Source organism: Macaca nemestrina, chromosome 18 (genome assembly GCF_043159975.1).
Source record: "Macaca nemestrina isolate mMacNem1 chromosome 18, mMacNem.hap1, whole genome shotgun sequence".
In the NCBI taxonomy this organism is placed as follows: Eukaryota; Metazoa; Chordata; class Mammalia; order Primates; family Cercopithecidae; genus Macaca; species Macaca nemestrina.
In genome coordinates, this window is record NC_092142.1 from 72390079 (window position 1) to 72406201 (window position 16123).

A 16123-nucleotide genomic window follows, 5' to 3' on the forward strand; every position below is an offset into this window, starting at 1 on the left:
AATGAGCACCATCGTCTTTGATGATAAAGTCTGTTCTTCCCCTAAGTTATCTCACATATTTGGGTTTACTGCTGGTCTCTTTATTCTTCATTGCTCTGTCTGTCCCTACATTAATGCTATACTATTTTAGTTGCTATGGCTTTAAAAATACATCTTAATATCTGTTAGGTCAACTCCCCTTTTGGTTTTTTCCCAATTTGTCTTAGCTAATCTTCTGAATTCACTTTTTTTGGTTTTTTGTTTTTTTGTTTTTCTTTTTGAGACCAGGTCTGGCTCTGTCGCCTAGACTGGAGTGCAGATCTCAACTCCCTGCAACCGCTGCCTCCTGGGCTCAAGCAATCCTCCCACCTTAGCCACCCAAGTAGCTGGGACCACAGGCATGCACCACCACACCCAGCTAATTTTTGTGTTTATTATTTTATTTATTTATTTATTTATTTATTTATTTATTTTAGAGACAGGGTCTTGCCATGTTGCCCAGGCTGGTCTTGAACTCCTGAACGCATCCCAAAGTGCTGGGATTACAGGCGTGAGCCCCATCTCACCCGGCCCAAATTCACTCTTGTGTTTTGTTTCTCTAACTTCCTGACTTGAATGCCTACTTTTATTTTTTTTCTTAGTTAATAATGAAAAAATGTAAGGCTATCCATTTGCCTAAGGACACCTTTAGCCTTATCCCTTATATTTTAAGAAAATTACAGATAAAGTAGATGTCAATTTTATGTGTTTTATACATGTTAATATTTAACTATTATAATTTTCATTATCTAAATAATAGTTGTCTTAAATTATAGTTTTACTTACAAGTATAATTTAAAATACATTTTTCTTTATTTAATTTCCAAATGATTAAGATTTTTGCTTTTGTTATTTAAATTGTTACTAATATTGAGGTTTTTTGAATCATGATCAGATAATATGGTCCTTTAAATTCCTACTTAGTGAATTTATTAATATATTTTAATGACCTAAAGTGATTTTTAATACTAATAAATGTTTGAAAATAATGTTACCTGGGCTATAGAATCCAGATTATCATATCTGGAATCTCTACTAAATTAACCTGAATAATTATAACATTAAAATCTTCTGTATCTTTTTCTGTTTAATTTTTCTAAGACTCAAGAGTGGTATATAAAACTTTTGTCCATTTCTCTATTGTTTTCTACAAATACATGCACCTTTTTGTTTTATACTCTTTTGTTTCTGTGTTGACACAGAAGATCTCATGACTATTAAGTGTTCATCATGGACTGTGTGTTCTGTCTGCCTTCAGTTGCCTTCTTGTTCCCTTTGAATGCTCTGCTTTGAATTCCGCTTTGTTTGGTCTTAATATTGTGATTGCTGCTTTCTTTTTGCGTTACATAATTTGCCCATAGTCTATGTCATTTTGTTTTAGGCTTATCATTCATAAAACATATGTATTGGGATTTTGTTTTTTAATCTACTCTGAGAGTCCTTAAGTTTCAGTAGGAACGTTTAACACATTCTTATGATTAGCAAAACTGAAATGCTTGCTATTATTTCTTTTGTCGTATTTCATTTGTCTATTTTTAAAATTTCCTTAGAGTTTTGTTTCTATTCCATCTTTGTATCTATCATAACTGCTATGTTTTCCTTGCCCTTTTCTAAAGTTTTTTAAAGCATTTGAATTTACATTGCTGCAGTTATTGTAAATTGATAACAACTCTGTAGAGAATAATTTGGCCTTATCTATCAAAATTACACTTTGACCCAGCAATTTCATTTCTAAGAATTTATTCTACATACGTTTTCCTACATTTGCAAAATGATGTGTTTATAAGATTATTTCCTATATAATCTGTAATGGCAATAGCAAAAGGTCAGAAACAAACTAAATGTCTGTCAGTAGGAAACTAGTTTTTAAAAATATATTAGAACTATGTAATGGAATAATACATAGCAACTAAAAAGGATGGAGCAGCTCTAGATGTACTAATATTGAATTAATTGTAAAATACATTGTTAGGTAAAATGAAAGGAAAAGGAAGACCAAAAAAACTCTATATGCTACCATCTGCATTTAAATATACATATATTGCTGGGTTCACTTAGCTAACATTTTACTTACAATTTTTGTTCCTTTGTTAAGTGATCGTTGGTTCATAAATTTCCTTCTTCATGCTGCATTTGATCAGTTTGGATATCAGAATAAAAAAATGGGCATTTCTGTCTTTTCTATTTCCTGAATGGCTCGTAAACTAAATTGATTATATGTTTTTTGAAGGAGTGGCAGAACTTGCTTCAAATGCCGTATATTCCTTTGTCAGGGTAATTATCTTCATTTTTCAGCTTCTATATAGGATACAGATCACTCCAGGGTTTTTACATTTCGTTATTCATATTTTTCTAGGAAATTGTTAATTTCACAAAAATGTTTTAATATATTGACATAAAGTTTTCTCATAATCATATATGTACTATTTTACTATATATTTATGAACCATTTTTCTTTTTACATTTTTGGTGACTTTTCTCCTTATCTTCTTAATCAGTCTTACCAGTTTTGTGTATTTTATTCATCTTTTTTCAAAAAACCAGTTTTTAGATGTATGAAGCTCTTCTGTTTCTTTGCACTCTATTTCATTAAATCTCTTACTCCTTTCCTTCTTTTTTTAGGTTTACTCTGTCATTATCGTTGTTGTTTTAAGTAATTTAATGAGTTGAGCCTGTAGCACATTCGTTTTCCCTTTCCTGGTCTTTCTACTGCGTAGGGCTTTATCAGTTCACATCAAGAGCAGGCATTGAAAGTTTACTACCTTCCTGGAGTTCCTGAGGTCTTTAAAAGGAGTTTCCAGATACAGATCGCCCACCTGGACCCAGAAAATATCACTCTGAGTGGAGAGGGAATCTTTCCCCAAATCTGCCTCGATCTCCCCAGGAACCTCACAGGTACTACTTCACACTGGAGTAGTTCCCCACTGGGGGACAAAACGAACATTTTAACTTTGCTTATTGGAAGGTTGCTGGCTACTTACTTTATTTGCTTGGAAATCCCCAGTGGTTCTCTTCCATGTCATTCGTCAATTGCCAAATTGGTGACCTGAGTTTGCCGAGATAAGAAATGGTCTATGGCAGCCCCAACTGAAGAACCGTGGCCAATTTGGCCATTATTGAATTACTGACAGAGGGATCAGGAAATTTACCTCTAAAGGCTTTTCCTCCTCCCATGTACTTTCCTTCTGGCCCCAGTCTCCTTTCCCTGTGACATTCTCCTAGACACCACTGGGAAGGTGAGAGCCAATGAGCTTCCAGGCATAGAATTCTCAAAGTATAAACTGCACAGAAAGGCAGACACAGATTCTGAGCCCTTATGTTGGCATTACACAGGGTGAAGTCTAAATTAGACTTTAGTAATTGTCTTCCCACTTACATTTTTCGGTTGTATCTGGACCCCAGGACTAGCCTTTTGTACCAGAATATTTCTGTCTTGGCGGATTCCAAACCCCAGCTGAGCAGCCCTTTTAGCTATAGACTGTCTCTGGCTCTTTGTTCCTGACGTCAGTTATAGGACGATGGGTCAGGGAAACCTCTCACTCTATGAATCTCTCTTCAAGCTCCTTGAAATCTACTTTCCCCAGAAAGCTTCAGACTAAGTCCTCCCACCCAGCCTTTCCTCTTACCCCATTCCCTGAAGTCACTAACTCTCCTGTTTCTAATCATCCACTGAATTCTAATTGTCTGCTCCCTGAAAATTTGAAAAAATATATATATATGTGTGTATATATATGTGTGTGTGTGTATATATGTGTGTGTGTGTATATGTGTGTGTGTATATATATATACACACACAACACCCTGTCTCTATTTTAAAAAGGTCTCACTCTGTTACCCCGGCTGAAATACAGTGGTGCAATCATAGCTCACCGTAATCTTAACTCTTAGGCTCAAGGGATCCTCCCGCCTCAGCCTCCTGAGTAGCTGGGACTACAAGTGTGCACTGCCATGCCTGGCTAATTTATTTTATTTTATTTTTTTAAGAAGGGATCTCACTTTGTTACCCAGGCTAGTCTTGAATTCCTGGTCTCAGGTGATCCTCCCATCTCAGCCTGCCAAAGCACTAGGATTACAGGTGTTGAGCCACAGTGCCTGGCAATAAATGTCACTAACACTAAGACCATGTTACACTCTCGTATATAGAGTTCCAGCCAGATGAGGGTTACTCCAGCTCCACATATAATTTTCGGGAAGGAAAACCTTTGCCGTACAGTTGAAAACTGGGCACCCAGCTGGCCTCATCAGGGCAGTAGACATGGTTTGGCCAGTAAGGGCTTTAAAATAATTTAAACTTGAACACCATTAGTTGGGTCTTCTGTTCTCCAGCTCACTATGTTCACAGCATTTCCTACTGTTTTATAATAGGCTTTTTAAAATTTTTTTATTTATGTATTTATGCATTTATGTATGTATGTATGTATTTATTTATACAGATTCTTGCTCTGTCACCTAGGCTGGAGTTCAGTGGCAGGATCTCAGCTCACTGCAACCTCCACCTCCAGGGCTCAAGCGATTCTTATGCCTCAGACTCCCCAGTAGCTGGGATTACAGCCATGCACCACCATGCCCAGCTAATTTTTTGTATTTTTTGTAGAGATGGGGTTCGCCATGTTGCCCAGGCTTGTCTTGAACTCCTGAGCTCAGGCAGTTCACCTGCCTCAGCCTCACAAAGTGCTAGGATTACAGGCGTGAGCCACCACACCTGGCCTATAGTAGGCATTTTAAATAACTTTCCTACCTTACCTTTCAAAGTATTTGAATTTGCAATGGCATAGTGGTAAATTCAGGTGGGAATCTCTCCACTGATTACCTACCCTCCCTGATTCAGGATGATGTGGCATATTTAGTGTTAATTAAAGCAAATTGACCCAAACATATTTTTTGTTAATTGAGATTTAATAAACGTAAAAAGTGGCTTAAAGGGTGACTGGCTGGCTGGGTTTGTCCAGCACTGGGAGAGCTCCAGGGTGTAGTGGTTTAAGTGCTAGAACCAAGAAAGCCCCAAGCAAGCCAGGATCAAGTGGGTCACCCCACGAGTGGCTTCGAATGTTACTGCCTTCAAGTTCTGGAGAACCAGCCAGTCATTCAGTAAAGCCTAATCTCACTGAACTCAGTGAGGTCTCTGATACAAATTCAACTCTCACATCACCTCACCCTCTGAAGCAGGGAAAGCAGGGCAGACGAAGTATCCAAAAGTCCACTTCCCTTCCCACCTTACCAGGGGCTGAGAGTCTGTGTTTGGGACATCATTCATATTTTTCTGACCTTCCTGATTCTGCTCTCCTTCCAACCCCTACTCCCTACCCCGGCACAGCGAATGAAAAGTATGAAACGTTCTTGAATCAAGCCAGGAAAAACACAGACAAAGACTATAACAAATGTGAAACGCTCGATCACTTTGACATAATAACTGAGGAAGTGCCAGAGGATGAGCCTGCTGAGGTAAGGCAGCTCCGGGTGCGCAGGATGCCTTTGCAGAAGGGCGCTGTGTGCAGAGTATGTGGGGCGCATGTGCAGAAGGGCGCTGTGTGCAGAGTATGTGGGGCGCATGTGCAGAAGGGCGCTGTGTGCAGAAGGGCGCTGTGTGCAGAGTATGTGGGGTGCATGTGCAGAAGGGCGCTGTGTGCAGAAGGGCGCTGTGTGCAGAGTATGTGGGGTGCATGTGCAGAAGGGCGCTGTGTGCAGAGTATGTGGGGCGCATGTGCAGAAGGGCGCTGTGTGCAGAAGCCCAGGGGCAAGAACATGGCCTCTGAGGTACAGAAAGGAGAAAGACAGAGATAAGGCAAAGAAGCAGGAAGCTAGGAGAGGCAAGATGAGCCCAGGAGGTGAGCTATCAGGTGACTGACCTATTAAGGTTTTTGGACTTCATCCTGAGGGCAACCAGAGGTGTGGCCTAATCGACTTCGCATCTTTAAGAGATCCCTCTGGCTGCCTTGCGGAGCTCTGAGGGGACAGGAACTTGGGGATGATGAGAGTAGATTCGAGAGATCAGTTTTTTAGAAGCTGTTGGAGGGCCAGGTGCAGTGGCTCATTCCTATAATCGCATTACTTTGGGAAGCCAAGGATGGCCTGAGGCCAGGAATTTGAGACCGGCCTGGGCAACATGGTGAAACTCCATCTCTACAATTTTTTTTAAGCTGGTGGAGTAATTCTAGGTGAGAGATGGTGGTGCTGTAAGCAATGGTGATGACAGTGGGGACAGGGCGAACTGGTTCAAGGAATATTCCAGAAATGGAATGGTCAAGACTTAGGCATTGACTGGATATGGGCGTGGGGTTGAGGGGACCTCTAAGTCTTACTTGGATGACAAGGTAAGGAGAGGGGACTGAGACAGGAAACTCAGGAGGAGAAGCGAGGTCTTGGTGAGAGGAGAGGGAAAGGAAAGGAGTTCGACTGCTTCCCGTGGCTACCGAATGTGAGATTTCTGTGTATCATCTGCGAAGAGCAGCCAGTAGGGAACCGGAACCACTGCTGGGCACCTCGGAGAGAGAGAGAGGTTGGAGAAAGTGACTTGAGAGTCATCAGATGATCATTGCAATCACGGGAAATGGGGAGATTCCCTATGAAGTGTGTCTAGTGAGCAGGAAAAAAGGCAGATTCAGAATGGAGCCCCCAAATACCCCAGCATCTGAGTGGGGGAGAGGGGTGGCCAAAAGGTTCTGGAAAAGTCAGGAGCATGTGGTGCCACAGAGGTGGGAGCCAAGTGAGGGTCTCTGGAGGAGAGAGCTTCTCAGCTTATAAATAAAGGATGGGATAGGAAGGCAAAATCCCAATATGTCCTCCCTTATCACCACTGAAAGTCCTGTTTTAACGGTCTATTCCTGACCATGACAGCTGCCATCCCCCTGTGCTCTTCTTTCCAAATGCAAATGTGCATGAGAATATGTTCTAAGGAAGAATCATATATGTGGCTAGAGAGCCCTTAGGTTGGTTAAGAGGCAGCTCTAATGTGGGGGAGAACGGTGTCATGGGAGAGACTGGGAGCACCAAAGCCCACTGGCGATTATTTGTTTTGCAGAAGCCTGGTTCAAGTACCAGATGGTAAAAGTGAACCTTAGCACCAAGGATGATCATAATTAGTAACATCAGTTACCACTTATTGGACTCATACTAAGCCTGTGCCACACTGTTAACCTGCACTGTTGTCTTGTTAAATCCTCCCACAATGAGGGTGGGGGGAGAATGATGCCACTGTCATCTAAATTTTAGTTTTACAGAAGTGAAGTGCATGTCCCAAGGCAAGCACAGAGCTAGGATTTGAACCCAGGCCTGCCCAGCTGCTAAGATGGTCTCTTAGCCTCTGCCTTCTCCTGCCAGCCCCGGGCTGCCCACTGGAAGCAATGATGTGTCTCCACCTGCTTACTGGGTTCCCACGCTGCACCTTATCAAAGCCTAGGAGGGGAGTGGGGTGGGGTTTCTGTGAATATGATGGTACGTGCAGAGCCAAGCTGGTTCCCTTGAGTAGGGCAGGGTGGACCACTCGTGGCTCAGGAGCCAAGTACAGAGTTGGCTTTGTTGCTCTAGAATTCGGACAACTGGGAGGGCTGTCAGCGGACCCTGCTCCTCTCCCAATTTGTCACACTTCCACTCTCACCTCCTGTGCCTCACTGGGCCATGGCACACATTAACCTTCCCTGCTGGGCCCTAGACCTAGCTAAGGATTAGCCCTTTGCAAACAGTATTTGTCAACCTTTTCCATTATCACTCCCTAAAAATCCATTTTAGACCTTTTTTCCTAATACTCTCCATGAAATATTTTTATTTGTTATATATAAAATGGAATCTCCTTGAATAGTTTGATATATACTTTTTAACTTTTTATTTTGAAATAATTATAGATTTACAGGGAATTTTTTAAAAAGTGTTTTCCCAACAATAACATCTCGTATAACTATAGTACAACATCAAATCCATGAAATTGACGTTGGTACAGGCCACAGAGCTTATTCAGATTTCACCACTTTTCTATGCGTGTGTGTATGTGTGTGGTGCAGTTCTGTGCAGTGTTATCACATGTAGATTTGTGAACCCACCACTGCAATTAAGATTCAGAACTATTCCATTACCACAAGGATTCCTCATGCTTCCTGGGGAAATAAAATTAAAAACAAAATCTCCTTCCAACCCAGAAAAATCTATCCACAAAGGTAGAAGAGAAAGAAAACAATTTTATTATTGAATAAGCATTAAACCAGAATGTAATGCACATCACAGGCAATCTGCTGAGAGATTGCAAAGACAGAAGGAAGTCTGCCCCTCCTATAGAGCCAACCAGATCCAAGCCATTTCATTCATGTTCTCAGAGTAAATAATGGCTAGTCTCAAGTAAGAGGACTTGACACCATCATTTGTCACACATAGTTTATCCTAAATCGACATGGTAATGGAGGTGACCAACTGTGTTAGCTAATTGGCTTTATCCAAAGGAAAAACAAACTTATCTTTCTAGCAGGGCCCCATGGAAGCTAGGCTCCCATCCTCTCCCAGAAACTGGGACTAGGGACTTCCTCTTCCTTGTTAATTACATGTCACAGAGATGGTTCCCAGGTTCTTAAGAAAGACACTTCTGGGTCCTAAAGCTGGCAAGAGGCTTATTTCACTTTTTAAAAGATTTATCTACATTTCGAAGAGATAACATTTCAAAGAACTTAAAATTACAGATGTTCTAAACTAAATACTCTAAGCAAAGGGGAGGAGGAGAAGTCTCTTCCCTTATTTTCAACAAGGAGAACTAAGCCTCATTTTCCATTTGTTTTTGGCCTTACATGTGACTAGGTGATAACCACACCCACTCCTCTCTCCCTGTCCCTTACCTCTGGCAGCCACTCATCTGTTCAGCCTTTTATTATTTCAAGAATGTTATATAAATGGAATCATACAGCACATCGCCTTTTGAGATTCACTTTTTTCATTCCCCATAATGCCCTTATAATCCATTCAAGTTGTGCACCTCAATAATTCATTCCCGGCCGGGCGCGGTGGCTCACGCCTGTAATCCCAACACTTTGGGAGGCCGAGACGGGCGGATCACGAGGCCAGGAGATCGAGACTATCCTGGCTAACATGGTGAAACCCCGTCTCTACTAAAAATACATTAATTAGCCGGGCGCAGTGGCGGGCGCCTGTAGTCCCAGCTACTCGGGAGGCTAAGACAGGAGAATGGCGTGAACCCGAGAGGCGGAGCTTGCAGTGAGTGGAGATCACGCCACTGCACTCCAACCTGGGGGACAGAGCGAGACTCCGTCTCAAAAGTAATAATAATAATAATAATAACAATAATAATTCATTCCCTTTTACTGCTGAGTATTCCATGGTATGGATATACTGATTTGCTTACCCTCCCCACACCCTTCCCAGGAAAAATTTAATGCCTTAAACATACTGTGTATCTGTTTCTGTTCTGTAGCCCTTTGGGGGTCACAAATCATTGTAATATTTAAGATATTTTCCACCACCCTCCAAGAGCTAATTTTTGCCTCTTTGGGGATGATATTGTCCCTGTTGAGAATGCTTGTTCCTAAAGAATTTGCTGACTTGCTCCTCTTTCTTGCTTCAGGTAAGTGCTCATCTCCAGATGGAGGTAGAAAGACTTGTAGTCCAAAGCTATGTCCTAGAACATCAGAAAACAACCACCCCCGATCCTATGGATGACACCTGCTTCAGCCATCGGAGTCGCCGCAAACTGGCCAAGTGAGTGGTTTCCAGTGACCGCCCTTCTGTGCTGTGCTTGTTTCAGAGTGTAGCAGAGCAAGCAGTGCTGCCTCGTGCAGCTCCCTGAAACACTGGCTGATCATCTCGGAATGAAATCCACTCATCTCAGTTACCCGCCATCCCCTAGCATCAAGCCATCCGGGCAGGTTTCTGCCTCTTCAAGTGAGAACAATACAGCTATGTCGAATGGACAGGCTCCGCTTCAGGTCTATAAGGGCCCACACTGAACGTGTTCTGAGATAATGGCCAAAACAGCAATGTGAATCTCCGGGGGAGTTAACATTGTTTCTAGTCTCTGTTTGCGTAGCCATTCGTTGTTCTCCACTCTGGAGAATAAAATTGTGCACAAGAGGTAGAAAAAAAAAATCAGACTCCTTCACTTTTGGAAAAGTAGACTTCCAGGTTTGAAAGGGACTAGTAAGTCTATTAACCATTTCAGAGTCCAGCTGCCAGAGTACATCCTGGACTTTGGCTACATCATCCTTGGCGACGTCCGAACCCACATCATCAAGATCACCAACACCAGTCACTTTCCAGTGTCATTCCACGCAGACAAGCGTGTCCTTCATGAGACAGGTACCCAGGCTGGGGAGACCCTTTCCTATTGCACGTGGTCATTTCTCACAAGGAACCCATCAGTACAATCCTCCTGGAATAGCATTTGTGCCTCTGGGATCAGCTAAAAGGATTCTTGGGCTATTCAGTGATCCTTTGAGCAGTCATTCTGACCCAGTGGGGGCTTTCTCTAGAGCAGCTCTTGTTCGCTGTTTCTCTTTCCCACTAAGAAATTTTTTTTGTTTTGGTCCAGGATTCAGTACCAAGCTAGATCGTGTAAAGAATCTGCCTCATTGTGAAACGGAAATATTTGAAGTGAGGTTTGACTCACAGGGGGCCAATCTTCCTGTTGGAAGCAAAGAAGTCATTCTGCCCATCAAGGTACAAGGCACCACTGGGCCCACCCGGCCCTGCAGGTTTCCAGCTCTGCTTGCTGATCGCCCTAAGATAATCCGGTTATTATGTCAGAACTGTGATTCTTGTTTTCACCAAACCCATGCCACATGATAACTGCAGTTTATACCCTCTCCAGGTGGTTGGAGGGCCAACAGTTCACATCCGTCTCCAAGCCAAGGTGACCATTCCAACCATGACTCTCTCTCATGGAAAAGTGGACTTTGCCACAATTCAGTGTGGACAGTGCCTGGTGGAAACTATTCAGCTTTCCAATCATCTCCAAGTGCCTTGTGAATGGTTTGTCCAGAGCCAAAAGCCTGTTGACAAGGTAAACGAACTGTGGCCCATTGGTCCTCCTTTCTCCATCTCCATTTCAGCCAGATTTGTAACTCTAGGCCTTGGCGCTCATCATTTCAACCTCCTGCTCAAAGACTCAGTGGCAACAGTTGCCTCCTGAATAAAACCTGGGCCCTTAGCCCAGCGCTTGAGGTCCTATCAGGCCATGCTGTCAGGTGGAATGTCTTATTCATCCTTGTACCTCTGGTATCTACACATTCCCTGACACCTGAGAGGTTCTCAGGAAATGTGGGTTGTGTGAGTGGAAGGTAAATGAGCTCATTTTCCATAGAAGGTGATCTAATTGTCTAATATGTGTAAACCAGCTGGAGAAACACATGCCGAAGTACTTAAGACAGAAACTACGCGCTGAATTAAAGCCAAAGACCCGGATCTTCGAAATCCAGCCCATTTCTGGAGTCCTGGATCCTGGTGAGAAGTCCAACGTACAGGTGAAATTCATGCCGAAAGAAGAGGTGAGCTTTAAAGAAACATGGCTTCATTTTGATTCTCTGGACCTCTTTGAGCTTTACTCAAAGTCCATGCTTGTTTGGGTCTCAAGGGAAGCTTTGAGTGACCTGTGCCTGGCTTTTCTGAATATGGCATCTCAAGCACTTCTGGTTCACATAGGAGCTGTGTGGCCTGGTGGTCTGGAATCAACGGACTAAAATATCAATTTTTATCAGAAGGCCGGGTTTAGTAGCCTTCTGCCTCTGCACACTTACATGCTGTGTGTCTTTGAGGAAATTACTTAGCCTCATTCAGTCTCAGTTCACTCATAAATAAAATAAAAAATAGTAATATTGTATATCAAAAGTCCCTTATTGAAATTCTGAAACCCAATAAGATCCAAAACTAGGGGTGGGGGGTTTGAGATTTCATAAGCTTCGGACCACAACTCATTTGGCAGAAAAATCTCATCTGAATTGACATGAGACCATTTAACCTTTATTTGTACCACTTAGTTTTCAGAGTCAAACATTGCCACCAACCATTAATGTGTTTGATTACAGGGGACCTGCCCCAGACCCTGCTGAGGGTGTTAGGTAACATAGGGTATATACACTGTGTTTACTATTTTAAAAATCTGAATTTGAAAGTATCTGGCCCCTGGGTTTCGGATAACTTATTGTCAACCTGTAATGACTACCTCCTGAGGTCATTTTGAAGATTAAACGCACAGTATTGAATAAAGTACACAGCATGCTGCTCTATGTAAGTAAGTCTCTCAATAACTATCATCATCAGTAGTTGTGAAAAGTACGTCCCGGTAGATGGCCTCCTGGAGCCTCATAAATGTTTCTTTTGTGAACGTAATCAACTCAAAGCTACTTCTGACCAGGAACATAGTAAAATTAATAAAATCTTAGAACCAGAGAGAATCTCAAGAGGTTGCACTGGAAAAACTTTTATTCAAAACCTAAGGCACTTGGGAAATATATTTTTCTCTATTCTGTTATTTTAAAAGAAAAATTGATCTGTGTTTTATAGAGGAGCTATGGTTAACTCCCACTTTCCTTGTAATCGCTTTGAGGAAGTGCTTAAGCAGCTTCAGTGAGAAAGAGAAAAAGCAAACAACTTCCTATCTCATTCTAAAATAAAACCCATGTTTTTATCATTATCAAAATCTTCCCAGTTCATTTAAAAGAAAATTAGTAATATGTTTGTCATTCTTAAAGTGTCTTAACATTTTCAAAGGGTTTACTCAAGATTGTGGATTTTTTCCATTACTTAATGAGGGAAATATATATATATAAAAAAAAAAAAAAAGGTTTGTTCAAGCAGTTTCATGAATGTTGAGTTGGAATTAGTCAAAGTTAATAAAATGTTTCCAGCAATTAAGAGATAAATTTATTAGCTGTATACAAGGAATTGGTTAGCCCTGCAGGCCATACAATCCATATATCTGCATCATCATCAACATCAGCAGCGCCAAGAAATCAATGACATCCAGACCAACAATTCTTAGGCTTTATAACATGCTCAAGAAAATGAATGAAATGTTTTAGAAAGATTTCCATAAGCAGCAATTAAAATATAGAAGTTTGAATCATAAGGTACTAAGCCCATAACTATATAGAAACCCCTCTGAGCCAATAATTTATCTTACTGTGTCCAGCAATAGATATTTCTGTGTGTATGTCTGTATACATTCCATCCATTTGCTTTTTCCCCTTCAAGCTAAGATAGGAGGTCTTCAAATTGTGCTTTTCCTAATTTCCACTCAAACCAAGCCACAAGTCCAGCTATACCAGAATAACCTAGGCATCTGGTTAAAAATGCTGAATCCCAGCCTTACTCTGCCCCTACAGAGTCAGAGTTTCTAGGGATGGAATGTGAGGATCTGCGTGTTTAATAGGTTCCCCAGTGAAATCAGACTAGGAACTATGGGATGGAAAGTAGATTTGGGTACCATTTTGAGAAAACATATGAGTAGTTATGATATCACTACTGACCAGTATCTGGTTGTAATTGTATCTGATGAACTGAATGCCCCAGCTCTGGCATTCTGCCAAACTCTGGGAAAATACGCAAAGTACACGCTTCAGAATCATCACTCCTCAGGAGCAAGGGAGCTGGGGTCTTTTTACCGTAAATCCCCAGAGTCATTGCTTGATAACTAATTCCAGATGGTATCATTTCCCTGGCATTTCTGCCCTGCCCTCCCCTGCCCATGAGCAGCAGGGTCCATGAAATGAGAACCTTTAGGCCCAGAGGTGCAGACAGTGGCAGTTGGAAGTCTGAGCACACTGGAAGATCCGAGGGATGTGACAGTGACACTCAGAGGGCTTGCTACACATGATGAAGCACTTGATACAAGTCCTGGAATGCCAGATACCCAGAATGTATTTGATATCTAGCACTTGGTACAATGCCTGCCATGCGAAATAGCCAGTACTTATATTAATTCAGTAATGCAAATTACTCCTATGCAATTTTATTATAAGTTTTCTCTCTTAATCTAAATAGATAAGTTTTTTCCCCTCAGCGGTGTTTTGTTTTACATGACATGTAGTGGAAATAAATTCAGATGCTTGTTTTGTTTTTATGTTTTCCAGAAATTCTACAGCCAAACCCTGGTGTTTCAGATTGCCCAGAGTGCTCAAAAGCTTACCCTGCTGGCACGTGGGCAAGGTCTAGAGCCACGCCTGGAATTTAGTCCTTCAGTCCTGGATCTGGGGCCACTGCTACTTTGTGCACCTGGAGACGAGGCCGAGGTGATAGTGAAGAATCCTTGCAACTTCCCCATTGAGTTTTATTCCTTAGAATTTGATCAGCAATATCTCATAGAAGAAAAGGTGAGCAGAGGCCAAAGCCAAACTCTGTTTTTCTACACGTGCTGGACCCTGCTACGTACTCATGCTCTTTTCTCTGCATGCAATAACATCCTCCTGGCCTTTCCTGTCTTTTTCCCCTTGAATTCTTCCTTGTCAATTTAGTGATTACTTCTCTAGAGCCTTTTCTGAGCTACTTCCCTTGAACTGAGTAGAATCCTAGACATTTTAAGCAGCTAATTGAAAAGCTAATGCATGTTCATGGTTAAAATTCAAACAGTAAAGAACCATACGTAGCAACTTGCCAATATCATTGTATTTGAACTTGAGTTACTTGTAGACAGCATGTAATTGGATCATTTTTAAAAATATCTTTTGCCAATCTCTGACTTTAGTTTATATATTTAGACAGTTTACATTTAGTGTAATTATTGCTATGTCAGGACTTAAGTCTACCATTGCATGTTTTATTGTTTTTTGATCTGTTTACTTTTTCCTACTTTCCTGTCAGTTGCTTCAACGTTATTTAAAATTCCATTTTTATTTACTCAGAGTGTTTTTTGGTTTTATCTCTTTGTATAGCTCATTTAGTTATTGCTATAGGTATTACGTTATCTACACATAACATTATAATCAACTGGTATTGACATTTTACCAGTTCTAGTGGAATTTAGAAAACTTTCCTCCATTTAACTCCCTTCAGCCTTCTGATTTTTAATATAACTGTCTTAAATATTTTTCTTATATTAGCTAGCACTATAATTATTGTTTCAACTGCTGAACATACATTTGAAGACCCCAGAGGAAAGGGAAAATGTATTATATTTGTCTCTCTTTTTACTCTTTCTGTCCTTTCTTCCTTTCTGATATGCCAAGATTTCTTCTTTTATTTTTAACTTTCTGTTTAGAGAGCTACTTTTAGCTCTGCTGTTAGGGTATGCCTGCGGATAGAAATTTCTTAGTTTTCCTTCGAGAATGCCTTGACCTCCCCTGTCATCATTGAAGGATTTGTTCACTGGATATAGAATTCTGAGCTGACGGTTCTTTCATCCCTTGCAATATATGCCACTTTCTTCTGGCCTCCATGGTCTGATGAGAAATTCAATTATTTGAGTAATTTTTTTTTCCTCTTTAGGGAAGATTTCATTTCTCTCTCAGTGCTTTCAGGAATTTTTCTGTGTCTTAGTTTACAGAAGTTTGACTATAATGTGTCTTGGCATAAATTTCTTTTGGTTTATTCAGTGTGGGATTTGCTGAGATTCTTGAATCTGTTGATCTTTATCTTCTTTCCAATTTGGAAATTTTTCAGGCATTATTCATTTGAGTACCTTTTTCAGCCTCATGCTCTTTCTGCTCTCCTTCCAGGGCTCAAATGACACTCAGATATTTTGTTACTGTTTTATAGCTCTTTAAGGCTCTTTTCTCTTTTTTTTAAGACTATTTTATCTGTTATCCAGAGTAAGTAATTTCTATTATCTTGTCTTCAAGTTCACTGGATTGTGACTTTCTAGGTCTTTTTAGTAAATAGAACTAGGGAATGTGATTTTTAAGAGGGGAAAAAAATCATAACACATAATGATGTTTCAAATCCCAATTTAAGATTATAGGATTTTATCTAAATTCTTTGATGATACATTTGTTTCTGCTTTCTCTTGAAAATCATGGATATAAACTTACTTATCAATTTATCGTATAAAATATACATTTAGCCAGGCACAGTTGTACACACATAATCCTAGCATTTTGGAAGGCCAAGGCAGGAGGACTGCTCGATCTCAGGAGTTTGAGCCCAGCCTGGGCAACATAGCAAAACCCTATCTCTACAAAAAAAA

At 40.9% G+C, this 16123-nt stretch overlaps 1 protein-coding gene across 13 annotated transcripts in view; it reads left to right on the forward strand.

Moving 5' to 3' along the window:
- The window catches only part of LOC105491299 (HYDIN axonemal central pair apparatus protein), a 468775-nt gene that overhangs the window by 299378 nt on the left and 153274 nt on the right, over positions 1-16123 (forward strand). For all 13 annotated transcript variants that reach the window (XM_024795897.2, XM_071084900.1, XM_011757559.2 and 10 more), the window contains 8 exons: positions 2736-2913; positions 5333-5460; positions 9575-9708; positions 10169-10305; positions 10538-10665; positions 10817-11008; positions 11343-11492; positions 14076-14315. In XM_024795897.2, the coding sequence (XP_024651665.2) occupies positions 2736-2913; positions 5333-5460; positions 9575-9708; positions 10169-10305; positions 10538-10665; positions 10817-11008; positions 11343-11492; positions 14076-14315 (1287 nt within the window). The remainder of the gene's footprint in view (positions 1-2735; positions 2914-5332; positions 5461-9574; positions 9709-10168; positions 10306-10537; positions 10666-10816; positions 11009-11342; positions 11493-14075; positions 14316-16123) is intronic.